General features: G+C 45.5%; 1 protein-coding gene across 1 annotated transcript in view; it reads right to left on the bottom strand.

Annotated features, from left to right (window-relative positions):
* The window catches only part of dock11 (dedicator of cytokinesis 11), a gene marked incomplete at its 5' end in the record, with an annotated part of 67819 nt that overhangs the window by 4734 nt on the left and 35451 nt on the right, over positions 1 to 27634 (bottom strand). The window contains 28 exons of the mRNA XM_080023055.1: positions 586 to 796; positions 1461 to 1607; positions 1940 to 2053; positions 2571 to 2693; positions 3132 to 3238; positions 4577 to 4634; positions 6900 to 7115; positions 7679 to 7792; positions 10516 to 10698; positions 12595 to 12732; positions 14310 to 14425; positions 15480 to 15625; positions 16348 to 16395; positions 16731 to 16797; positions 17000 to 17120; positions 17505 to 17593; positions 18560 to 18635; positions 19171 to 19284; positions 20821 to 21005; positions 22308 to 22346; positions 23257 to 23368; positions 23923 to 24006; positions 24994 to 25140; positions 25461 to 25532; positions 26335 to 26460; positions 26552 to 26621; positions 27220 to 27341; positions 27496 to 27585. Of these exons, the coding sequence (XP_079879181.1) occupies positions 586 to 796; positions 1461 to 1607; positions 1940 to 2053; positions 2571 to 2693; positions 3132 to 3238; positions 4577 to 4634; positions 6900 to 7115; positions 7679 to 7792; positions 10516 to 10698; positions 12595 to 12732; positions 14310 to 14425; positions 15480 to 15625; positions 16348 to 16395; positions 16731 to 16797; positions 17000 to 17120; positions 17505 to 17593; positions 18560 to 18635; positions 19171 to 19284; positions 20821 to 21005; positions 22308 to 22346; positions 23257 to 23368; positions 23923 to 24006; positions 24994 to 25140; positions 25461 to 25532; positions 26335 to 26460; positions 26552 to 26621; positions 27220 to 27341; positions 27496 to 27585 (3235 nt within the window). The remainder of the gene's footprint in view (positions 1 to 585; positions 797 to 1460; positions 1608 to 1939; positions 2054 to 2570; positions 2694 to 3131; positions 3239 to 4576; positions 4635 to 6899; positions 7116 to 7678; positions 7793 to 10515; positions 10699 to 12594; positions 12733 to 14309; positions 14426 to 15479; positions 15626 to 16347; positions 16396 to 16730; positions 16798 to 16999; positions 17121 to 17504; positions 17594 to 18559; positions 18636 to 19170; positions 19285 to 20820; positions 21006 to 22307; positions 22347 to 23256; positions 23369 to 23922; positions 24007 to 24993; positions 25141 to 25460; positions 25533 to 26334; positions 26461 to 26551; positions 26622 to 27219; positions 27342 to 27495; positions 27586 to 27634) is intronic.

The following is a 27634-nucleotide window of genomic DNA, read 5'->3' as shown; positions in this document are numbered from 1 at the left end:
AAAGTTGAAAAACATCTTCCCTCCCCCGGTCATGTATTTGTTTTCTATTTGTATTTTTCATGCACGACTCTCAACACGCCCACTCGTCACCCACCATTTAGTGGATCTATTCCAGTCTTATCTGAAACATTTAAGGCTTTCACTCTCAACATCTTGCACAATGCACGGTGCTGAGCAGGTTGACAGGTTGTCAGCCCTCTGCCTTAGCAGCGTGTCTAACCGTTCAAGCAATTCTTTGCAGGGAGTGCCGGGTTTGATTTATGATCTGCTTCCCAACGTCCCCCTTCCAGTCGTCTCTCCGGCTGGAACAAACCTCTTTCCAGGGCAGTTTGTGGACTATTTCGAGACATAATGGACCCAAACACAAGCAACTTATAACTATCAAATGAATAAATCAGAAATTGAAAGCCGGGCCGATCCCTCTGGGTGGTAATAAAGCGTAATACAAGATAATAAAAAATTCACAATTGCCTTGGGAAAGCGCAAGTTACTGTTGTTTGCATGTGCCAAATGTGGCAGAGGCGCTGGATTTCAACTGGCTCAGCATGTCAAGGGCGAGTACGTGCGTGTCTGGGCCACACGTACTTGTGAGCACCGTCTTCCTCTTGCACTGCTCCTCCACGCCACCGTGCGTTTTGCCGCTCAGCGTGTACGGCGTCTCGAACACGAAGCGCCCGATGTTGTGGCACTTCTCAAAGTCCGTCTTCTTGTCGGGCGCCTCCTTCTCCTCAAAGTGCGGCTTGACGAAGGTCACCTGGATGTAGGCGAACTTGGGGTCCAGGTCTTTGGGGTTGACCTGCGTGGGAGGAGGTTGACGTGAGCGCGGGGGGGGATATCGCAATGATCCCGCGGCTACCCCGCGGCGGGCCTGGTTTACCGCTGAGACTGTGAACCAAAGAAAGCGCTTTGTTCGGACGCGCTGAGTCAGAAGATCAGGGGGTTGCAGATCTAATAATGGTAGTAAAACAATGGCCCGGGCAAAGGTCTGTGGACTGCCACTACTCTGACCATAAACAATTTCCACGGCCAGCGCGGCCAGAGTTGTCGGCTAGACTTCAACCCGGCAAGTCAAACGGCCATTAACGCCGCCTTAAATCGACGCTCTTTTCTCAGTGATCACAATAGGAAGTGACTGTGGTGTGGTGGATGGGATGTTGGGCGCTCGTTGGTTGGTCTGACGGGCAACCGGTTAAAACCCCCGTCCACACACTCACACCCAGGAGAGGAGCCCTGTCATGACATGTTCCATCTGCTCCTGGGCCAATCCCACCTAGCCTCCTCCCTGCAATAAACCCATGCGTACAGCACATCGTCGTTCGTGCCGGAGGGCCCTGGAAACCCCACTGGGGTGGCGTGCGACGGACGGAACTGCCGCAGTGACATTTCCAGCGCTTCGGCGTGCCCCCCCCCCCCTTCGATTGCCCCCCCCCGCGACGCTCTCCCCGTCCGGCTGGCGGCACCTTGGCGGAGTCCGGGATGATCTTAACGTTTTCCGCCCCGAACTTGTCCCCGTGGAGACTCAGCAGGCGCTGGGAGATCTCCGACAGGCCGGTGAGTTTGGGCTCCTTGTAAACGTACTCTTTGCCGTCCTCCTCCTCGAAAAAGCCCTGTGCAGGACAACAACAACAAAATATGTTATGCAACTTACGGAGGCGGTTTCGGGTATCAGGCTGCCTGAGTGAAATGCTCACAAGACAAGATTTTTGTTGTGGCCTGTCCCAGTTACATGGGGAGATGATGATACTCAAGGGGAGGATACTGAGTGTAATACGTATAGAAACTGGAGAAAGGACAGTTAACTCTTGGATAAGGATCTGCATGAGTTTGCGGAATACTCTTATCTCTCTAATCAGTCGAATAAGAAAACCACTGCACATCATCAACTCGTCATAAACGTCACTGGGGTCGTTGGATTTCGGGATCGTCGATTTGACTTCACCTGCCCGAAGAAAGCCACCCTGAAGTAAGTCCCGAGCAGCCGGCGGCCCGACTGCATCACCTCCATGATCTTGTTGTAGGCTCTGTGCAGGGTGTCGTACAGGCGACTAAGTTTCTGAACGGGTTGAAAACGCACAGTGGGCGAATTGGGTTAGGGTGAGTGTGGGGTGTGTGGAGCTGAAGCACAACACACACACACACACACACACACACACACACACACACACACACACACACACACACACACACACACACACACACACACACACATACACACACACACAAGGACACACACACATCTGCAGGTCAAGCTGCTTGACATGGGCTAGAGAGGATCAACAGGAAATGCTCGTCACACTTGAAAGCACACGCTCTCAGCTGCCTCACAGAGTCAAAAGCCAGAGGTAGCTGTGAACGGGTCTGACCAAGAATAGAAACCAAAAAAAAAAATCTACTGAATAAACTTCCCACGGCGGTATTTACGTTCAAGAATTTGTTCTGTAAACCGAGCGCCCGAAATAGATTGAGAACACTTGGATGTGTTCATGATGGAAGTCCTTTTTATTATACTTTATTAAATTTTTGTTGGTCTTTTCAAAACGATCCGTGGAAGAGGAGAGGCGAGCGGATACCTCAAACTCGTGGCGTTTCTCGTAGACGGGAATCAGGAGCTTGGCGATGTGCGCGATGAGCTCGTAGCGCTCGGCTTTCCAGAGGGCCTCCACGCACACCTCCAGGTGCTCCACCAGGACCTCCTAGTGGAAGACCGAGAGGAAGACATTTGTCCTGTCGACATTGCTGGGTTATCTGGCTCGCGTGCGGCATGATTTTATGATCTTTGCTCGTTTTGCATCGTCTCGAGTTTGGGCGTCTGCGCTCCGCTGCTCAAACGCAAACGTAGGCAGAGTTAATGAGCTGGACATATAGGAGTGATGAGCCTGAATCCCTCCACTGGACTGAAGAGTAGCGCCGAAACAGGTGGATGCAGGGGAGGTGGAGGGAGTGCGGCAAGCCACCGGGCAGTTATTTCAAGTGTTACTTACTTTTTACTTTATTTTTTCTTCAAATCAATACTTTTGTTCCCGCAGATCTGCCGCCAAAAGCGGTACTAAATGGTACTTGACAATATTTTATTGTTAACCGGCAGCAGCGACTGCACCCAGGCCTCTAATAAGAGAGTCCAGTCATCCCACCTCGGTGTAGTAGACATCCTGCATGCCCGTGTCCTCCTTCATGGCCGCCTCCTCGTCTATGTTGAAGGTGATCTTCTTAAACGCTGCCAGGCCGCTGGGGAACAGCTCTGATGGATGACCACCCGAAGGAAAGTGACGAAAAAAACGCAAAGAGGTCAAAGACACGAGCCCTGGGTTCACTTTGCACTCTTCATGTCAGGCAGCATTAGGTCACGTAGACAGGAACCTCAGCAATCATCTTTGGATCGGGTTTGCAAAACCAAAATCCTAACAATCTAATCATAATTAGCTGTACAAGACGTTTGACACACAAAACTAGTACCCCAGTACATTCAACTATGTTGGACTCTCCCTTCCACTCACATATTTCTTGCAGTCAAATTCAAATATTTTTCTCTGACTTTTTTAATCATTTGAACATTTGATCAAACCTCTGTGGCTTCGGTTGGAGTTTAATTCATAGAAATATGCTGTAAGCCAATAAAGATAAGAACCAACAATACTGAGAATTTTCCTTACACATTGCAAAAATCATCAGTGTCATTAGATATCCAACACAGAAATACAGAGATACTGTACATAGAGGAACACAGAAATGGGAAAATATGGAAACACACACGCACAAAGAAAAGACAACAAACAAAAAAAAGAAACGCAGGGAAATGAATAAACACAGAAATTAAAAACAATTAAGGGAATAAATAAATTAAAATTAGGTTAAAAAAAAGAGCACTTTTTTTGGTCAAATTTCATTCATTTATTTATTGCCGTGCGCAATACTTTTTTTAACACCATTCAGTCTCAAATCAAGTCAAGGGTTTTATGGCATATTGTATCCGTGCCTGTGTTCCCTTTCCTCCACTGGGGTTCGAGGGGAATTTCTCATTGGCACAGTAACAGGTGAGCGTCTTGTTATTACAGTAATGTATTAAAGCCCAATACAGAAAACGTATTTTGCATTTTTTGGTTTGGGGAATTCTTACATCCCACGGATCAATGTGGATATCTGTCATACATCAACATTATGCAAATGTGGCATTGGGCAGGGTTCGATGAGGACTGCATGCAAATTCACTGCTGATAAGCCTCGGCTACAGAGCAACTGTTGCTGTCAGTGTGTATGTGCGTGCGTGTGTGTTTCTACACACGTGTTAGGGTTAGCTGTTTATGTTTTTTGGGAGTAGTTTTCCATTACATCCCTCACTCGCCCTCTTCATGCATATTCCCACAGAACCTGGAACAGGTGTGTTATAGAGCTTATAAACAGTAATCTAACGTCAACACAAACCCAGGCATGATACTGTTTTGCAGTTTTTTCGCATAGGGGTGCGTGTGTGTGTGTGTGTGTGTGGTGGGGGGGGGGGGGGTTGTATTTGTGCGTGTGTGCGTGCATATCTTCTTCTCAAGTGTGTTTGTGTCCAAGGATGGGTGGGTGAGTAACTTACTTTTCCGGTACAGATACTCCGTCACCAACGCGGCCACATGGATGTAGCACATGGCTGCCTGTCAGGGGCACGGGAGAACAAAACAGTGAAAACAAACGCCGGAAAGGAAGAATAACGAGGCCGACACGGGATCACTCTGAGGTCCTCTGCACCGCTCACAGGGCCGGGCCGCAGAGAGCCCCGATGAGGAAGTGCGCGGAGAGTCCAGCTCTGGCGGTTAGAAATTCACAATTTTTTTTATCTAAACCTGTGCTGCCAGCAGGCTGGGCACACAACACAGAGTACTTGTATGCCACTGCATCTAGGACAGAGTTCGTCTGCAAGTGGAGTTCTCAACCTGCAATGGAACTCTTTACTAATTCTTAAATCATCAAGAACTGCTGCAGAAAATGGCCAAATAAATAAATAAAATTCACAAATTTTAATGTTGTAGAGCCCCCCCTCCTCGGATAACCTTGTATGCTGCGCAATATCACACAGTGTGTGTTGCACGCCAGGGAGATATTTTAAGGGACACACACACACACACACACATAATATTTTGTGACATACGATCCAGAAGTTACTCCGTGCTTCCGTCTCCACCCAGCAGTTTCCCAATTGCGTTATTCAGTTTTGCAACACCGCAAAGCGCAACGCTCACATTTTGCAAGAACAACACTCGGCGTGTGTGGCTACTTCAGTAGAGAGTTTGAGGGATCTTTTGGGTAGTGACCCAAAAGGTGTGTACACCACCTGAGAGAGAGTGAGAGAGAGAGAGAGAGAGAGAGACTCTCTTGCGTGAGTCACGGCAAGAGCCTGCAGCTTTATTGGCTTGATCGCACACAAAAAAAATAAAAACAAAAAGCCCCATGATGCGCGCGTGCGTGCGTGCGTGCGTGCGTGCGTGCGGAATGTTCAACCAAGCTCATCTCATGTTACCTTATCTGTGTACTGAGCAATGCAAATACGCTCTGCCCTGGCTTTGTACCCACACCCCAACCGTCCGCTCCTGGTCTCCTCACTGCCAATCCGTCTCGGTGAGACTAACCAGACCTGTCTGACCGACCCCCAAACCCGTCTCAGCGAGGGAGTCGAGGGAGCGGAGGGAGAGCCCGGCCGGGCCCCCACGCTCGTCAGCGTTTCCTGTCCACTCCAGGGAGAAATGCACCGATGCGTGGGCGCTTTCACCCTAGTAATAACATTCCAGACCATATAACAGACCGTGAGACACCTTTTCTCACCCTTCAGAGGGACGAAAGGTGTCAAGAAATCACCAGGAAAAAAAACAAGCGGTGGAGGAAGTACTCTGAGCTTTTGCGAACGCACACGCGCACAATGACCCGGGTCAAAGTGAAGGTGCCAGGGAGAAAACAGGAGCTCTTTGAGGCGGAGGAGGAAACGATTGTTCATTGTTGCGCGACTGCTCACCCTCGACTCGCACCAGAAGACACGTCGCACACATTCGCTTGTGTGCGCACCAGCTCAGCGAGTCTTGCCTCGAGCTTCTCCATTTTGAAGTGAAATGAGGAGAAACCCCCTGCCTTCGCAGCGGGTCTCAAAATCTCTGAGGGGTGCGAAACTCGCAGTCGCGTAGGTCCCCACGTGCATATTTTCAAAACTAAAAGTATACTCCACTTTGAAACGTAGTGGAGTAAAAGTCGAAAGTCTTTGAAACTGAATACACTTAAGGGAGTAAAGATACTTGAAACTGTACTGAGGTACAGTACTTGAGTACTTTTCACCACTATGAAAAAGTAGTACTTGATTTTTAACAAACATTCCATTCCTTGAAGCTGCTTTCATTTACCACTCACGAGTGTCCCGGACCATCCGGGGACGGAGGAAGCTGCCGCTGGGGTGACGAGTCTGGATTCATTAACAGGTCTGAGCAAGCCAACACTTTGACTTGTTTATGTAGACCCCAACGCCCCTTTTAAACCTGGCATTAAAATCTATATACGTGATCCGGATAACGGACAATCCCGAGACGCCCCACGCTTAACAAGCGTTCTGCGCATCTTGATGGGATCCCTGCCTGCAAACCAGGGAGCAAGACACGTCCACAAAAGGGGAAGGGGCTTCGGAGGTTTTCTGCATTTCATTTGTTTCCTTGAGGAGAGCGGGAAGAGGCGGAGCTCGGCAACGTTTTCCATTTGCGGCCAGATGTGTTGCAACCCGTGGCCAAAGCTGCACGGACTGCATTTCCACACACGTGCGAGCCAGACCGCATCCGGCATATCCCATAGTATTCCCCATTGCATTTACACCTGGCATTAATACGAGGATTTCCTCATCCGGACAATATATCCGGATACGGGAGGGACGCCTCGCGGCCACTTACCTCGGACAGGTCTCCGTTCTTGAGGTGCGCCCGGGCCATGCTGTCCAGCCAGGTGCGCCGCAGCTCCGGGGTGCTGGCGTAGGAGCGCGCCAGGCTGTACTGCAGGTCCAGCAGCATCTCGGGGTCCCGCTCGTGCTCCCTCATCTGGGCGGTGGCCATCAGCACCGTGCGGATCCGCTTGGTCAGGCCCTTCACCTCGGAGGGGAACGCCGTGGCCTAATTTCCACAAACGCCACGCGAGGAGCGCACATTTAGGGAGGGGGGGCGAGAAGAGAAACGTGAAGCGGGGCGCCGGGGTGGGCGGCGAACGGAACGGAACCACATGAAGGGTTCTCCAAGGCTGATTGCAAATCGATTTCTAGTTTTAATGAGGGTCCGAGCCCGCGGAATATGGTAGAGGGTAATTTTTCGGGTGCCCCCCCCTCGACACTTGCACTTCAAGGACCAAGTCATCACTGCTTTCAGGTTTCATTTATATTTATCTTTTATAAATCTATTATCTATTTTTTCTTCTGGTAATCTTTAGGTTTATCTTTCCTGTTCACTTTCTGCCTGATTTTTCCTGTTTATTTTATGAATTGTTTTTCTGTTATTTTTTGGGATATATTTGTTGTGTATATATCATTAGGTTAATATAGTATAGTATATATTATACAGTATATTATCATTTTTTCATCGACAGGTTTTATTATATATAAAAAAAGATTCTAGTGACTTCAAAAATAAGAGGGAGAGAGAAAGAGATGTAGAGATCGAGCATGCGCAAGGGAGACCTTCACCTTCATGGCTTTGTCGCTGTTGGCAAAGTTGTTGATGATGGAGAGGGACTCCTGGAAGCGCGAGCTGGCAGTCAGTGCCACGTTGGAGATCAGCTGGCTGACGGCGATGATGATCTGGGCGGGACAGAGCAGGGAGGGGAGGAGAAGAACGAGAGAAAGAAAGAGAGAGAGAACGGGGGACAAAGATAAAGACGGGTGGTGGTTGCCAAACCACTGCTTTTGTTAAAGAAGTCAACAAGAACCCGAAGCTGAGCTTATTCGAGCTTCCTTCCAGTACTGTAGTCCAGTTGGACAAAATTTGCACAAAGTTCTCTGGAGTGGGCGAATGTCAATACAAAAGAAAGCCAAATTGCAGAAAGAGGTGTCGAAAAATACCACCTAAGAGACAGCGACATTCTAGATATGCCAGCTCGTGTTGATTGCCATGGAGAATACTACATGCAGTATGCCAACTAGCAGCTTTAAACTGGGTAACTGCAGTCGTTTTGACCTTATACATTTGTGTGTAAAAATGCTTAGAATCAATTTTAAGCTAAATCATAAAAAGAAAGAGCATGGTTTCAGGAGTTTCAGCAGTAAAAGCAGGGACTAATAGCAAGGTGCTGTAGTTTCTAAAATATTGTGCGTAAATAGACCACCAAGTTCCAAAGGTCCTATGCAACATATGTTCCCTCAACATATAACGAAGAAGAATGTCCATACCACTGGGATTTTAACAAACATGTATAATCTTTATTTGCGAAAAAAAAAAAGATTAATATAATATTAACCTCAAATATATTTGTATTATTTTTCACTGTTATGTACTACAAGTGTGTTTCAATAAGAGGGTATATTTGGAACTGCATCAACACTATTTCAGATATTATTTACTGAACACATACTATCAGATTTCATGTGTTTTTTTTTCTCTTATACATACTATAGTTATAGACAATATTCCTCTTTTTATGTTGAGGAACATGGGGCTGTTTTCAGTTTCAAAAAATGACATTGAGGGAACGTGGGGCCCCGGGACCCCCACTCGATCCACAAAGAGTCGGGTCTCAAAACTGCATTCATTGATCAAAAATGAGGCGAAGCGCTAGGATGGGTGGGTCAGTTCTGCATCAGGCTAATTTATTAGGCTTCAGCAACTTTTGTGTATTATTATAAGCAAACGCATGTTCTTAAAATAAAAAACATATTTAAAAATATACATATCTATATTATAAATTATTATATTATATTATTTTATATTATGAATATAAAAAAAACATATCAACAATAACATCATGGCATCAACGATCATAGAGCGGTCAGGGTTGGGTCAGGTCTGATAGGGCATCTGAGGTTCCCTGGGGAAACAGATAAGGAGAGTTGTAAACAAACTATTGCTTTCGAGGCATTATTGCTACAATCCATAGTCATCACATAATATCTCTCTCCATCAAACCCCTAGTCTTGGGTTTTGTGTTGTTATCCAAACATGTCCACGACGACTACAGGTACAACATGCCACACGGGACAGCAATAGGAGACAACTTTAAGTACAAGTGTGATGACAATGCATTTACTAGGCTGCCAATATTGACTGCATCAAAGATGTAGCAGAGGTATTAAGCATTACCATGAAAAGGAGAATATGAATTTGAATAGGAATGAATATGAAATCAAACACCTTACCTGACAGCCGTATCCGCAGCTTCTGAGTTTCAGTCGTCGGTTCCTCTGATCCGTTTGTTTACTTCCCGTTTGCACGAATATTAAGTCAGGGGAAACTAGAACAGGTTTTTGATTGGTTTGGGGTGGCGTACCCCCTGGCGTTTGCCCGATCGGTGCGATCCCACATCGAAAAAAGCAAGTGAACTGTGTGTTGTTAGTGTAGATGCATTTATTAGGGACTGTGCGTCTCTGACGTCCTCTCTTTACTTTTCCCCAGTTTTGCCGCATTCTCTTAATTTTTGTAAATATTTCTTCCATATGTGTGTTTTCTTTTTATTGGAGTCACTTTTACCCTGTTCAAGTACAAGCTCAAGTTTAAGAGGTAATTTGTCATATACATATACATACGTTCATACATACATGCAGTGAAATGTCATGAAACCCGGTGATTACGCACAATAAGCTCTATAAGCTCTAAAAATACTAAAAATACTAAAATGGGCGTAATCGACACAAGGTGCTCTGGTCAGGTTTATTTAACAATATTAAATTGTTGGCCAATTGGCAACAGTGCAGATAAGGAACATATTAAATAAGTAACATATTATGTTACTTATTTATCTAAACGGTTGGCTGCTAGGTATAAGCGTTTCAATGTTAACATGACACTTGCGGAATGAACCGGGGTTCATTCTGGTGTTACAAGATGACAATCATATTCGAGTCATTTTCTAAGCACTGTTTTTTCAACTTTCAAGGACTTGACGCAAAACAAATATAATCCATTTTCAATGTGACCTTTATGAATTAAAATATAATATAATCTTTGTGTCATTGTCTATTATTTATACTGATAATATATATATATATATATACATATATATATATATATATTATATATATAAAATAAAATTTATCTTATCGTCACCTACGATTATAAGTGTTCATTTCTATGTTCTAAAAGCCAACATGGAGAATTTGCATTACATTACGATTTGAATAACAAAACCGGGGTGGGGATATCACCGGTATCACAGGTATTCCTGCACCTACAGTACACTTCTAAGGACGGAGTTCAAGCACTTCCGAGAACCTCGAAGACCCGGTAAGAACCCTGCATAATCATACACGCAGTGGCAATAAGAACTTTGAACCTTGAAGGCACACACACACACAGACAGGTGCAGCGCTACCTGCAGGTGCGTGCGCAGGAAGGTCTTCCTCTTGGTGTACTCGTAGTTGTTCCTCATCAGCAGGTAGAGCAGCGCGGCAGCCTCGGCGCGCAGGGAGCCCAGCTTGGACACGCAGCACGTGAGGGCCTCGCAGCACAGGGCCTCGCACAGTGTCACGCGGCCCTTGAACAGCACTGACGGGAACTGGGAGTGGGGTGGCCCGTGAAGGAAACAGGAAAACACACAGGAAGCCGGGCACGAAAAACATTTGTGAGTGGGCCACGTTGTGTGGAATGATATTTATTAATAATAATAATAATAATAATAATAATCATAAAAGACAAGATTTACATTACACCTAGCCATGGATCGAGTGTATCCATTGCCAAATTTCTCTTGTTAATTTTTTAGGTTTATTTTTTGTCTAGCTATTTGTTTGTTTAGGTTGGTTTTATTGTTACTGTGTTTATTTTTTAGGTTTATTGGATTGTTTTCTGTTCATTTTTAGGTTGATATTTATTGTTTATCATTAGGTCTATTGTGTATTGCCATTTCTTTATTGTTCATTGTTTATTTTTAGGTGTATTGTTCTGGTTTATGGTTAAATTTATTTTTATTGTTTACTGTTCATTTAGGTTTATTGTATATCATTTTATTTTAGTATATTGCCAATAATTTTCTATCTTTTAGGTTTATATTTATTATTTATCATTAGGGTTTATTGTACGTTTGTACATTTTCATATTTGTATTCTCATTACTGTATTATTATTGCCCATTTTTGGATGGGATCTACTATTACACTACAATTTACATGATCTATCTATGGATCATCATCACAAAGCAACATCAAATATCTTATCTGATACTTATTATGATACTAATCCAATAAAGACACGGATTTACATTCAGCTTGTTGACAAAGGAGGTGTGAAACGTTTTTTCTTCAACGCCTTGAATAAACAAAAGACGTGCCGTTTAAGTGGCCGGGCAGAGAATCGGTCCCGCTGAAATGCAGAAAGCATATTTTTGTTGGTTTCTTTACAAGAATTAACTGAAAGACACGCTTTCCGAGAAAACAATTCAATTTGACCGGTATTTTTAAATAATTTTTTAATACCTGTAGATAAGGTTCCCATCACACTCAGTGGAGGAAACGGAATACGTACTGTTCTTCTGGTATTTTATGAAGAAAATGAAAATATCCATGACTGAAACGCACCTGTTTAAAATTGCTTTAAATGTCTGAAACCCTTTTCGCTTGATATTTGTTTGCTAATTTTTCCTGTTATCTTGTTTTTATGCATTGCTATATTTTACTATGAGGTTTATTGTTGTTTATGTGATGTTAGGTACCTTGAAAAGCGCTATACAAATAAATGTATTATTATTATTATTATTATTATTATTATTATTATTATTATTACTTCTAAGCAGCTGCTTTTACTGTCAGAATAAATATAGTATCCAAGCTCAGGACCTTATCATTTGGAGGAATGCTCAATACACGACCGTTCAGACCAGCTCTCTGACCAGTCTGTATTGTACACTGTGTACAATACCACCGTGTCTCAGCGTCAGGCATCTCATCGCGCAGCACCCTTTATACACTATATACACACTACATATACTATATACACTATATACACTATATATACTATATACACTGTATATACTATATATACTATATACACTGAATATACTATATATACTACATACACTATATACACGATATACACTATATATACATATACTATATACACAATATATATGTCATCTCATCACTGTTCTCAGTCTCAATGTTGTTCCCACAGTCTGTCAGTATTCACTACACTAGCGTTCGCAATGGCCACGCCCCCTTAGCGCGACATGACACGGGTCCTCGCTTATCGACCATTTCACTTAACGACCTGGTCCTCGGAACGAAACTCGGCCGTTAAGTGAGGAGTGGCTGTAATCAGCATTTTCGCAACTTTCAACCATTTCGACCTCCAGTATTTTATACAAGTGTAGCGTTGAGAAAAGCGTTTTAAAACTATTGAAAAAACGGTGTCTTGGTTTAGTGTGTGTGTGTGTGTGTGTGTGTGCATAATCCCCATACCTTGTTGATGAAGGCCCTGAGGGCTGCGAACACGTGTCTGAGGGCCGTTTCTGATTGGCTAATTTTGAGGAAGGTCAGGTAGACGTCATACACTTTCTTCATTAGGGGGTTGTGACCGTCGTTGTCAAGCAACTGGTTCTGAGACACACACACACACACACACACACACACACACACACACACACACACACACACACACACACACACACACACACACACACACACACACACACACACACACACACACACACACACGGAGAACAGTTTGATGCGTGTATGAACTTGGCGCCAGTGGGCGATGGTTAACGACCACTGACCACCACGTGTGCAGGATTCATTACATTACAAAACGACTTTCGAGTAAAATCTTTTACATTGTTACAGCAGCAAAAAGGGGGACAGCAGGAAATAGAGAGCATATAAGGGTAAGCACTATAAACAATATAAAATAGATAGAAAAAAACACCATAAATAAGAACCAGAGTACTAAGCGGATTGCACATATCTTGACACATTGCACATCAGGGATTGTACTTTTCTTTTCTTTTGATAAAAAATTGCACTTGGATATTCCACAGTTGTGAGCGTGTGTGTGTGAGTGTGTGTGATCTCTATTCATTAAAATATAATCTAAAGTCGAATTTCCTACTCAGAGTTTCCCCCAGTGTATTGCAAGTTGACCCACCACCGGGCCGAAGCATCAGTGTTCCTTTTTTTTATTTTTTTTTATGTCTTTTTAAGATTGTTTCATAAAGTAGTTACAGTGGGGCTTCGGAAGCAACATAGATATAATAGCGAGGGACGCCAAGGTGAGGAATTTTTCCCACCGAGTTATAAACTCAAATGACAAACTCATGACATTTTCCAAGCTCAGATATTCGTTGATGACGCACAATATCTGTAGACTCTTCTGCGCATGTCTGCTGGGCCACTCCGGGTGCCGGACCCGGTAGAAGCCGCTTTCTCCGGAATATCGCACTTAATGGCTGACATAAAAACCGTGGATTGATATAAAAAGTAGTTTTTTCAATTTATTGATTGCATGGAGGCTGTTGGGTGGTAGAAGCAGCCTTGGAGACAAAAGACTCGCATCATGACCAGCTGCGCAGCTGAGGTGATCGGATCAGAGCGCTCTTTTCTCCAAACAAAGCAAATACATTATAAACAAAGCAAAAAAACATCATAATATATATATACATATATATATTTTTTTTACTTTCAGCCCATTTTCCAGTACAACTACAAATCTAGGATCACAACCTCTCACATGTTTATGACAACCCCATATCTGTGACTACAACCTCACAAATTGGCCGTGACAACTTCACAAAATGTCAAATCTGCGGTCCTTGACTTTTGGAACATTTCTTGTGAGAAGGCCCTTGCGAGACACTTTCGGAGAGCAGGGTTGCAGTAAATACGTGACTAATCACAAAAACAGGGTTTATTTTCCCGCCCTGGCCACAGCCGTGGCGATTTTGTTGAGCCATGATGATGTCAGCGTAACCACCCACCACATCCTATTCTACAAGCTCTCGGGCTTTGCAACACATTTACCTCCATACTTGAGGTGCTTGAATTTCATTCTCAGAAATGAAAGTATATGTACTAAAGGACCCGCTAACAACCCTGTGTGTGTATGTGTGTGTGTGTGTGTGTGTGTGTGTGTGTGTGTGTGTGTGTGTGTGTGTGTGTGTGTGTGTGTGTGTTCCAACCTTGAAACACTGAGTGAAGAGAGATAGGACGTCGAGCACACAAAGACAAGTCTCTGTTGAGATGTTGCCCTCCAACAGAGCTTGGTGGTGGATCTCTGCCTCCGACGGCCCCACCCCTGAAACACACATACACACACACATATGCACACACACACACACACACACACATAGACACACACACACACTTAAATCAGCCACAGACATTTTCGGTAAAAAAATGTAATTAAAATTTAATCAGAAACATTTTCTGCATTCATGAAAGCGATCAAAGGTCAAAGTCAAAGGTGGTTTTAACTGCGGTTAAAAGCACTATTTTTTCATTTTCAAGGACTCCATGCACAGCAAATATAACATTTTTTCCATGTGATCTTTATTGATCAAAATGTTATATAATAATTATATAATAATTGTCTATTATATATGCATGTATATACTGTAGTGTGTGTGTCACAGGTTTTCAATGATCCCATTTTTTTCAAGGCCTTTTCCAGCACTTTAGCACAAAAGGGGCTATTCTCAAGGTATTCCGGTACCTCAATACAATGCGACCTGGAAAGATTACTATTTACGGAACCAACATTCATTCATCAATAGATTTACAGTGGTACCTCGACTTACGACTGTAATTCGTTCTATAAGAACGGTCGTATGTTAAAACAGTCGTACGTCGAAGCAATTTTACCGATATAACTTATGAAATCATGAAGGGTGAAAATAAACAAAATACACAGCACAAATACAGTCAATATGAAAAAAATATCAATAAGCCACGAACTACGCGCTCACACGATGTAGGTCGCCCGCTGACTGACTGCTGACTGGCCGCCCACGCGCCAACTGCAAATTTCCACGGTCGTATCTTGGAGCAGTCGGTCACAAGTCGATACAAATTTTCGCGACTTTGGCTACTCGTATGTTGGATTAGTCGTAGGTAGATGCAGTCGTAAGTCGAGGTTCCACTGTACTACTTTTTCAGGCACAATAAAAAAAAATAATAATTCTGCTACTTCGGTCAGCTAGAATGGGGAGCGACATGTGGAAACAGGCGCCGTGCAGAGGAGAAAACGCCTGGGAGACATGATCAGAGCATCAAGTCACAGAAATGGCATGCCGTTCTCACAAATTCCTGTGAAAATTCTCAAGAAGACAAAAAATGTTGATGTTCTCTACCTATATTGAGGGTTAGCGAGGTGTCCATGGTACCGAACTGCTGAATCTTGGTCCGCGAGAGGCCGGCTCGGTTGCAGCGAAGGGCCGGCATGGTCTGGGACTTCCTGTCTGCCGAGAACAGCTTGGACGGCCACGCCTCTTGACTCCTTGGCGGAGAGGCACGCACGCGCGCCGGAGTGGAGAGAGCACACAAAAAGACACAAAAAGATTATGATTCATGGGTCAATTCTTGGTCAATTATCATTTATACAAAAAAAAAATATATATATATATATATATTTATACATATAAGTGCTCATAAAATAAATCTCTGCAAAATACGCTCAATTTAGGCCGCTTTCAATTTCTTTAAAAAGTTCATTGCCGCTGAAAAATCTCAAAATGCCAGGCGGTGTGACCATGTTTTAGTCGCTGAAAAGGCCTACGAGGCCTCATTTACTGTACGCTTTGACGTTTTGAACAAATCAACAAATTAAGTCTTTCAACTTAAGAGACATTATGTGAATAAACAAAATACACTTTTTTTTTTTACAAAATAAAAAACTAAAAATGCATGTATCTCAACATGTTTTACTCCCCTTTATAAACCTTATTTGTCATTCACCCAGTAAATTGAAGTCCTATCAACTCAATACATGCCTGGTATCCCTGCAGACGTTCATTTAGCTTCGACGACAATTCAAACATTCTACAACTCAATTCCATTTACGATTCCCAAACAGAGGTCAACAGTGTTATCCGTTATCCGCAACAGTGTTATCCGTTTGATTCAACATCTTTCAAGTTCTCGCAATGAAAATAATGACGAAATGAAGAGGCAATATTTTCAGATTGAAGCGTTTAGTTTTTTTGGGGGGGGCGGTCTTACCTTCCAATGTTTCTCTTCCCGATGTAGCGAAACTGCACCAGACAGGTCCTAGGACAGCAGACGCACACATTTAGTCGCACTACGAGGCTGATTGGTGATAAGAGAACGCGGGTTGTCGAGATCTGTTTACTGGTTTGCAAGGCCACACTGGACATAGTGGACTCTGTCGGCAATGGATTATAATTACTGTATGTCTCCCTTCATTCAGGAGCTGCCACCAGGCCCTTAGCATTCATGTGGTAACTAACCATGTAACCGATGTCAGCCAGAGTCTGTATAGATACCACACCAAAGTGTTGTCAAACCAAGACAAGAGCCGGCTGACGAAGCTTCAAAATGAACAAAGTGGGCAGCTACGTGCTTTGGTGCATCGCCCTACTCACTCCAGCAGGCTGAGGAAGTTCATGATGTCCTGAGGGCTGACTTTGTTCCAGTAGGCCAGCAGGGTATCTGCCAAAAGCGCGCGCGTACACACACACACACACACACACACACACACACACACACACACCAACACACACACACACACACACACACACACACACTCCTATTTACGATGTGTTTTGCCATCCGCTCGGTGCAACTCAAATTGCGGGTTGTGCAGGTTTGCAAGGGGTGTGTGTGTGTGTGTGTGTGTGCGCGCGCGTGGTACCTTCCGACAGGGTCCGGACAATGTGCAGGAAGCACAGAAGCATGCCCTTGACCTCGTACTGACCCAGTCGGCCGACCGGGGGCAGCGGGCTGCTGCTCATGGTGGAGCCGCGTCTCTGGAGCTGGGGGGCGGCGCACACACACCCACACACGCGCACACACACACACGCGCACACACACACACACACACACGCGCACACACACACGCACACACACAGAGACATACACACACACGAGCGGTCCACAAAAACGGCAATTGTGTCTAAAATGTTATATTGGATTGGAACAAACGACAAGAGCTTTAAGCGGCGGAGAATCCCGCGCTGAATGTGAAAAAGAATAGCCTGAATCTTGTGTGACTCGTCTGGCCATTTTCCTACCTAAGTTGCTCAACAAGGCTTGCAACAGAGGCTACCTTGACCTGGCGTTTGGCCGGTAGGAATTTTTCAGATTCAGATCTCTTGAAGGCTTTTTTTTTTTTTTTTTTTTCCTTTCCCTTCGCTCACCTCGTTTAAGTCAGGCGTTCCTGGGTCCAAGAACAAAGAGCCCCTGGAGTCTTCCCTCCTCACCATGTGGCCATTCTGAGCTAGCAGACCTGGGGTCCACCCAAAAAACACACACACACACACACATGAATGATGTTTAGATGTGGCCATTAGGGGTGTCCCAAGAAATGTCACCTCGATGCCAGTCGGTGACAAAATCAAGAGGGAATGACGTTACGGGACTGTGGTGAGCAGCCACACCTAACCTGAATCCAGGTGATTGGGTTCAGGGTGGCTGCATAGCCAGGATAGGGGCCCGTGTCATGACATGTTCTATCTGCTCCTGCGCTTATTCCAGCTAGCTCCTGCTCTACAATAAACTTATGGTTACAACCCCCGTGTCTGTGCCAGAGGGCCCTGAACATGCCACTTGGCTGGTATGTGGTGGCAAAACTGCCACAGGGCCTTTCCACAGTAGCGGTTGCACTGGGTTATGAGGTTGTTGTGTTACTGGCCGAGCAGCGACATCTTGGAAAACGACACAACCAAGGACTCCCCACCCCACCAACATGGAAAGAAAACCACGACAAACAAACAACTGACAAAATTTGAAGATGGTGAATGGGGCTACAGTTCACACTACTGTAGCAACAGCTCTGCCAAATGTAATACTGCTTCAAAAGGAGTCGAACACAGCAAAGCCCTTTATTTAGAGTTCAAGCTGGTTTGAAGGTCAGATTCATCACTTTTTGTCAAAGTGTTTATTTTATCCTGTAGCATACTGCACGTGAACATTGTTTTAGCTTGTGACAGATGACATTGCAGGGTATAGAGGTAGGAGTGTGTTGCTTTTAATGAATGTCAACATGAGTTTTCTTCAGTAATGGTCAGTGGTACGTTAAATACTTACTTAAGGCTACCACAGTGGTTAATAATTATTTGCTATACTACTTTATACCGTATAGGGGTATGGTGGAACCCGTGTCGATGACCAAATTTCATTTTGTCATCAATACTGGAGATATCAGGTTTTTTTTTTAGAGGCAATAAATACGTCGACCCTACTCGTGTCTTACCGTGGTCTTTATCAACAGCAGTGCTGATCCTCCTGCTGTCAGCGGAGCTTGTTGACATCAGATCATCTCTGGAGCCCTAGATGGGCACAGGATGCAAGAGGTTAGGTGGGACGGGGAGCGAAAGGCCTGCTTTTTGTTCGGTTCTGAAATCACATGTCTCAAAGGGCCTGACTGTCTACCTTCCCTTGTGCATGTTTGAAAACGGTGTAAGACAGATTTGCCTCTCGCTGCTTCTTCTCAAAACTTGGTGGGTGCACCTCACCAAACAAACACCTGACACTTTGTCGAAAATGACTACCAAAAAAATGGTAGATTAGAGAGGTAGGTAGATAGGAGTTGCGCCATTTTGGACATTGTCACTTTGTAAACAGATACTTCGTAAGTGGATGGGATGGGTCAGATACTTGTATGGTATCGACTCAGTTGCATTAATACTACGATGTACCCGCATTCAAGCGGTGGCATCCCACACAAAATCTCTTCGGCATCAGTAACAGTAATCTACTAATATAAGTAGGTTTGAGGTCCATCTAAATCCCTATACATCGCTGAGATTGGTGCTGAATTACTAATTGATAGCAACTAGGGGGAGGTGGGGCAGGGGGACTCACGTTAAGGCCCAGCCCGGGGCTAGAGGTGTGCGGCTGGGCAGACAGCTGCTTCAGGTTCTGGTAGAGCAGCTCCAGAAGCGGCAGGTAGAGGAGACAGATCCTGGCCTGCTGGTTCTGAAAATGTTACATTTGGGCTTGAGAACATCAGACGAAAAAGATAAAATAAAATAAAATAATAATAATAATAATTCTAGAACAAGTCAACAAACCCCCATACTGTACAGTACTTAATTTGTGAATAGCAGTTAATTTTATTAGTGAACAGGAGAGTGTGGGCGCAGTGAAATGAGGACCCTGGACCGCTCTCTGTGGTCAACAGTGTATGCAAACATTTGCCATCACCATCGGCCGTTTGCATAACCGTCCACAATAGGTTCTTCTATCTGGCGGGCAGAAAATCTCCGTAGGCGCTTACCGAAACGAGGCGACGGTGTATCAGACATGTATATTTTGACACCTAACCCCAACGTTGGGGAAACTGCTTTGGAAACGGTGGTTTGCCAAGCTGCAAGAGCCTTGGCTTTAGTAAACCACTCTCTCCGACGCACGCTCTCCAAGAGCCGCCCGTGCGCGTTAGGTGAGTTCTCGATCAATCAGATGTCTGGCCTGCCTGCCTGTAGACTTTGTGTGGCGCCAAGTGATTGATTGAAGTAAATAATGGCTATGTGTAAAATGGTTATGCCGCGTAGAGGCTTGTTTCTGTGAAAGGTTGTTTTGAAGACACTGAACAGCCTCCTGAAAAATGCGGCTAAGCTAGGAACGTTTCCACAAAGTGGTAACCATTAGGCGATTGTTGAAGCCAACGTGAAAGCGTTTTCAACTGTTGTTTGGCTAATGGACACTAGATGCCGGTTCCAGAAAACCTCTGACTGAATGGAAGTCAATGGAAGAAACCATCTCGCGAGAGCTAGATACCGACAGGTATCTCGTTCATGTCTGAACAAGGTGTGCGGAGGCGAAGTTCTGGCTGACAAATTTGAGCCTTTGAACAATCTCTTCGGGAACCAGCAGGCTGACGTCTGATGCAACTTTTTTTTTTTTTTTCTTTCTCCACTTCATGGTATCTAACTGTGGCGAGCGTTCAACGGTTCAACGGTTCAAAGATTCAGAAGATGTATTTGTCGCATGCGTATTGCACCGTACAGCATGTAGTGAAATGTTCTAGCGGAGCCGCCAGGCAGGTTTTTGGATGCGCGCGCCATCTTGCAATTGCTCAACACTGTCACTCTCGCATGACAAAGCGGCTAGGCTGCATTGCAATCTGATGCTGAAGTTCCCCAGGTAGCAAGGAGGGGTTGTGAAAGCACGACAAAATATATGACGTGCAAGCTTCATTCGATACCCTCAAATTCCATCTACGCTCCCTTTATAATAACTAACTGCCAACTACTACTTCTACTGCCATTTGCTCTCACGAGTCCCTAAGTTGAAAATACCTTAAAAAAGATACAGGCATTACAAATTGCAGCAATTGTGTTAAGTTGACTGACAATGAGCAAATCCTTTTATAAATTCGCAGCCACTCTACTTCAACGTAATGGACTCTACTGGGCCATCACAACCAAGATCACATTCAGACCCCAATCCCATAAGGACTTTGTCTTTTCTAGCTCTGACTGACCAGCCCCACCGTCCTCCCCCCAACCTCACCTTGTACACGGTGTAGCGGTCGTCGGCCGTGTGCTTTATGAGGAGGTTCTTGAGCACGGCCACGGCCATCTGCCGCACCCCGGGCCCCCGCTGCAGCAGGGCCTCGGCCACCTCCCTCAGCAGCAGGCCCGCCAGGAAGTGGTTGCGGCAGTACTCTTCGGTCAGGGTGAACTCCAGGCTCTGGTCTGCGTTCAGACGGGGGGGGAGGTTGAGTCGGTGAATAAGAAGCAGGGCCTGTGGTGACCCCACATGGGATTCTGCTCTCCGTTGTTGAAGGGCGTCCCCCGGCGCTACAGCCGCGAAAGCAAGAGCCACGTAGGGCCGGGCGATGATTTGACGATGCAGGTTTCAGGCCGAGCATATTGTCGTGACGCATCGTTCGGTCGTCTCAAAATAAACAGGAGGAGTTCTTATCCGAAAACTGATGTATTCGGTATTATTTCTAGTTTTGGCCTGATGTCGTATTTCCAAACATGGTAGTTTGGCGTGAGGAGGCTCGGCTGCATTCTTTAACAGGGGTTTCAAATTCCCAAGCAGATAGGGTGAAGCGTAAACCGTATTTCCTTATGAATTCCATAGATTCCTCATGCTGATTGTGATAAGTTCTTCCGTATATTACATTTCACTGCATATATGTATGAAAGTATGTATATGTATGTGACAAATAAAAATCTTGAATCTTGAATCTTGAATCATATCGCCCAGCCCTACAGAGTGTATTAAAAAAGCTAAATGCCTTGATTGTATGCCCTTTTCACATAATCATTATTATATGTGTGCCTACTATGAGAGTTGAGAATCACAGTAGAAGCGAAAAAGCACGGTTTTTCTAACAGTCAATAAAGAGCATCACAATGTTGATTTTGAGATGTGTCTTCAACTGTGTATGTGGCTTCGCATGCAGGTTTGTTGTCAAACACACCCAAGACGGAACAAAACCAACACATTTGACCCCGTGGACGTGCAGCCAAAGAGATGAAAACAAACTATGCGATGGCATCGTCACTCTCAAGGTAGCCAAGGTCGGGGATTCAATACCTTTGACGCTTGACACACGATGCTGTTATTCTGGTAAAATGGGCATACGCGCACCCCAAATTTAGCTTTGTTTCGGCGCTCCACCGTCGGCTCAAGAACCCGGCGGGCAGGAGAGAAAGAGAGCGAGGGAGACATTGGGCTTCGGGGTCGGAAGCCTTGAACCGGCCGAGCATTGAGAGGAGAGGGTCAGTTGATTTTGCACGGCAGCCACGATGCGTCGGTCCGAGCGAGCGGTCGGCCGGGTGGGTGGGTGGAGCGGTGAATGACAGCGTTAGCTTTGCATTACCATTTGCATCAGCGTTAGTGGGGCGATGGTTGTGAGTGGCAGCGGACAGGAGTAACCTCGTTAGTGCTGGTTAGTGAAGTGCAGGACAACAGAGTGGCCGTGGATCACGTGTTTGGGTGAGGCAGCAAAAGTGGCGTCGATGTATGGTTGGGGCGACACCTACCTACAGCGCCAAAAAGCTCCGTGGCGTACGAAATAAAATCTGACCACAAGCAAAAACATGAAAGAAAAAAAAGGGAAGGGGGTAGTGAAAATATAAATATAAACAAACACTTCCATGCTGTTCTTTTTCACACAAAAAATGAACGACAGAAAAAAATAGCCGTAATACAAATCTTGAAAGGCCGAGCGGGTTGAGTCAATAAATGAAATGGCGTTCATGACTGGGCTGACATCACTGACCCACTTTCTCCCAAAACGTGTGCAGGACTTTGACTGTATCGAAACCCAAACGAACAGGTTAATTGGGTCGGTGGTGGTTGGTGGGGGTTAGTGGTGATTAAGATAGGAAGGGCTCCTCTAGTCGTCGGGGTGTGGGGTCAGCTGTTAGGGGGGACACTCCAGTATGGGGGGAATTTGGCTTTTTGGCCTCTCTCACCCAGATTGAGATGCTGCTGCCTGGACACGATAAGGCATCCGGAACACCCTAGGTGACGGGGGAAGCACGATTCAAAGTGGAGGGCGGTGAATCGCCGAATTTGCGCATCGCGAAAAATAAGTCTCCCTTCCATTCCATTTCGATGGGACTTAATTCTCCCTCTCTTACGTCTCGCTGAAAATGCGTTTTGGTGTGTTTCCCAAGGTTGCATCTCTCACAGGAGGGACCGTATAGTCGCTTTCCCACCGCGGTACAGAGGTAAATGTGGAGCCTTTTAGAAGCCTCGAGAACATAAAGGAGTTCTCGGTTCCTCTCCCGCCGCGCCGACTGTACGGAACCGTGGCGGTCAAGCAAAGTCGGGAGGGGGTCGGCGTTTGTTCGAACCCACGAGTGGTACTCTTCGGGTTCCGCCCCCGGAGTACCGCCTCGTCTGCGGCGATTGTTTTGGGACCGGGGCAACGTCCGATTTCCGAATTAAATCCCTGAGGAGACTCAGCGCCGTCCGGGGCCTCACCTTGCACCCTCTGCAGCTTGGTGCGTCCAAAGGCCATGGGCAGGTTGAGAGGGATGTAGTGCTCGTGGTTGCAGACGGTCATCAGGAAGTCGAATTTCATCTCGGTCAGCACCTGGGGATGTGGACGCGGGCACGCACGCACACACACACACACACACACACACACACACACACACACACACACACACACACACACACACTCTTTCAGTCTTCTGCAGCTAAAGCCCCCTCACTCTCGCTCCGTGCGGGGTGTCTGTCCCCCCCGGCATGCTCCCGGGTCCATGTGAACGTTATCGAATGCTCGGCCGGGTGACAGAGTGAGAGTGACAGAGTGTCCTGGCGAGCGCGTCTGTTTCTGCGAGCGCCTGGAAAGCTTACGCTGTCCAAACAACCCCCGGAGTAGCAAATGGTCTGTCGAGGAGCAGGACGCGGCTCATCAATAACCGCGCCGACTGTTTTGGGGATGAGGCATAACAAAAACTGGCTTTGGAAAACAAATAGAGCGTGGCACACATCAACGTGACTTTTCCGTCCGTGGACCGTTGGTCCCATCGCGGCTCAAGCCCCATCTCTTTTTTTGGCCTCACGCCGCTCCCCGGACTTATTTCTTATCGTTTAAACATTTCAAGAAGAACAGGTGACTCCGGGGTGACGTGGGCACAGTACCGTGGGATCCTTCGGGGTGAAGCCGCACATGTAGTCGTTGACCAAGCTGAAGGCAAAGCCCCTGTTCATGAAAGTCAGACAGCGCTGCAAAAGAGAGGGAACGAGGGCTGATTAATGCAGACGAGGCGCCGGCCTCCCCCGTGCATCGATAACGACATTCAAATACGGCGCGCGGGGTTCATTCTGCCGTTGCAAACGTTTATTCAAGGACTTTCAAGTACTTTTTTTAAGCACAAATTTTTGCATTTGAAACAAATATAACCAATTTTCAATGTGATCTTTACTCATTAAAATATAAAAACATTGTTGTCTCATTGTCTAATATTTATATTAATGTATTAATTAACGTATTGACCCGAATATATGATGGCCCTAATTATAAGCCGACCCCTCCTTTTTCAAGGCTCATTTTTTGGAAAAATACTTTTTTTTCTTTATATCTATTATTATCTCACTGTCTTCCCACCCTAACCGTTACCCAATTATAAGTGTCAATTAAGTGTCATTCAATTTACATTTCCCTGGCATAATCGATGCCGTGAAAGCGATTACGGACGGAATTCAATCACTTCAAGCACCTCAAGGCCCCGGTAGGAAACCTGAGTATAGTCTTGTTCTACTTGGTTACTTCGTTCTTAGTTATTGCAATAAGGTACTGGTGATAAAAATAGCTTTTTTTATTTTTTTGAGTGTGTGAAAGAAGCAAATCTGATTTGATCACATCAGACTTTACTTTTTGAGTTTTGAACCTAAACTTGATTTAACTTTATCATAGCTTTAGCTGCATGTAACTTTACTTTTTTACACAATACAAATATCTTGCAAATATCTTCTACCTCCTGTCCTCTTATATTACTGTTTTTCTCTTATTCTTGCATTGTTGGGAATGTCCTCAAGAATAAAAATGTTATAGCTAGTTAGCACCGGTTAACACAGAAACGTCAGTGTAAACCTGGAGCCTAGAGCCGTAACCCTCGTGTAAAAAATAGACAGGATATAATAGTGACTTAAGGTGTGAGCGGAGCGGAGCGGGTTCCGGCGCTATGCGGACGTGGGGGGCCGGCGGCAGACCTTGATGAAGTTGGCCAGGCTGAGGTTGATGCAGCGCGCCTCCTCGGGGATCTCCACGTGGCGGATGGTGATGTGCGGCATGATGGACAGCAGCAGCGACTGCAGCGCCTGGTGGAAGCTGTCAGGGAAGCGCTGCGCCCGCGGCATCTGTGTGGCCGCCGGGGAAGATGCCGATGACAGGGTTGGCGCGGACAGTTTCGACATAAAATGTAATGACTTTTAGTAACTTTTTTGAACAAACTAATTTCGAATATCCCATTCTCAGCATTTGACATTTACATTTAGAGAACTTCTTTCACAAAATTAAGTCTTTGCATATTGTCCTGGGAATATGAGGCAGAGTTCACAGGCTCTGGAATGCCATGTAGAGATGTGTGCCAGAAGAAGTTCCTTTCTTATCATTCCTTCCAGAGAAGGAATGACACATTTGTGTGATGTGCAATCCCGTTTCATGAGGCCGTACATACCTTCATGCGGTTGCCATGTAGAAGGTACTGAGCCACAGACTTGGCCATTGTCTCAAAGAAGAACCAGGAGTACTGGAAAGAAAAGGGCGTGGATCAAAGTGGGCAGTTAAATTGCGATAATTATTCTACATTAATTATGAAAGTATTGTAAAAATTACAATATGTACATTTTATGCATTCAAATGCCTAAAAACGACTCGATCTGTTATATATTTTGTTGAGTTGTGTCTCGACAAAGAACCAAACGTTAGCTACCCACTGTATTGTACTATTGTTTGCTCTACTACTACTCTACTCACTCCGATGATCCCACCCTACTTGGAAAATATGACACAAGTGGAATCTTAGGTGCAGAGCCAAATCGCCAGGAGGTATGACTCACGGCCTGTGCCAGAATGAATCTAACGGGGAAACAGGGGCCACTGATCTGTATAAAATTAAATGGTCTCGAAACTGCTTTGAGAACACAGCACAAAGTATAGCCTAGTTCACCACACCCACGAGCACTGTAACGTCTCCAGTGACAACTACATAATCACCTACATGCTAACTACATGCACTATTTAAAAAAAATACATTTGGATGGGAGCACAGAAGTTTAGGGGACAACGCCCCCAACTGAGTGCCCCGTGACTCTAGTACACGGTAAATTCATCATCATGAGAGTGATGCCTAAACAGGTTCAGGTATCCACGTGACTGTTTAGGAACAGCTGAGAGTTTCTTTTGTTGTGTTTTACTGTTGAAGGCAATAGATCAGATAATGCCTAATAATGGATATAAGAGCATAGTCTGCTGGCCTCCACCGGTACTACAGTTTTAAAAGCGGAAGGATTGGAGAAAAATCGAACGGACACAATAAAAAACAATCACACCTTGAGCAGTTTGTTGCTGGTGTTGAAGTCGGCCGTCTGCTTGAGGATGGCCGTGATGGCGGTGGCCAGGAGCTCGTGAGTGGTGGCCGAGTTCCCCGACAGAGGGTTGTTGGTCACAAACACGTACTGGGGAACGAAAGACGAGTCGGTGATTCATCCGGATCGACTCGCGGATTCGGGCCGCGAGTTGAGGCCTGAGTTGGCGTCGGCGTCCTACCTTGAGGAACGAGCGCAGGTATTGTTCCAGTCCTTCCTCCTGACATCTGGATACTATGTGTATGATGACGCTGAAGGCACAAAGCAACAGGGCCAACCGCTGTGAGCACTGCAGGGCTGGCGAGGCTGTATTTTAAGATTAAATATTTGCCGAGTCGCAAGTCGCGGAAGGTTTTTAGGATACAAGTAGGGGTGCACTTCTGCTCCCCGTTGGAGATACTTGGTCCAGGATAAAAACAGGGTGCTCATATCAGAGAATATCCCATACAAACAGGGCCCCCACGGAAATTTCGAGAAGCAGTTGCCGAGTTGGCCTCGATGGATCGGCTTTTGGTTGCCAATAGTGACAAGGTGGTTGCCGAATTTCGACCAGTAGATAGATCATTTACATGGATAGATTTCTAAGCAGATGGTGAGGTACGCTACGCAGGTTTGACTCCGAGGAAGCCGGACCGCACAAGATGGTTGACCTGGGAAAGGCCGACCGGGCGCTGACTGGGAAACTGTCATCGTGACAGTGTTCTAAATTATATCAAACACGGTAGAAAAAAAAAAAGGGGGGGGGGGGAGACTCGATTTTCTGCATTCGAGACGAGAAAAAATGGGATTCCGTGTCAATGACTGCGTTGAAATGTCAAAAATCGAAGCACCTCTTACAACCACACCTACCGTAGAGAGTTGACAGCAACATCATGGGCGTCTTTGGTCGCCGTGGTGAGCACCTCAAAGAGCTGCATCAGTATAGTGGGCAGGAAGTTGATGATAACCTGCGTTTCCACAGCATGCAGGCACTGTGGAGCGGGGAAACACGCAACATAATATCATAATATAATAATATCAACCCCTATTATAAAATGAGTGTGTCTCCATTACATATAGTGCAGCGTTCATTACAAAACTGGAAAGGATCAGCTTTGGTTCAGAAATAAACATCCCCGACCTCACCTTCAGGTACTTGATGAGTTCCGCCGAGTTGTCCTCTGACGTGCTTCTCATCAGCTGGCAGTGCTGGAAGAAGTTGTGGAGATGCAGATCCTGCAGGAAATGGAAATCCGGCTCCATCAACACCGGCATTGGACACCCA

The sequence above is a fragment of the Zeus faber genome, assembly GCF_960531495.2.
Source record: "Zeus faber genome assembly, chromosome: 22".
Classification (NCBI taxonomy): Eukaryota; Metazoa; Chordata; class Actinopteri; order Zeiformes; family Zeidae; genus Zeus; species Zeus faber.
This window is presented reverse-complemented; position numbering and strand designations above follow the sequence as displayed.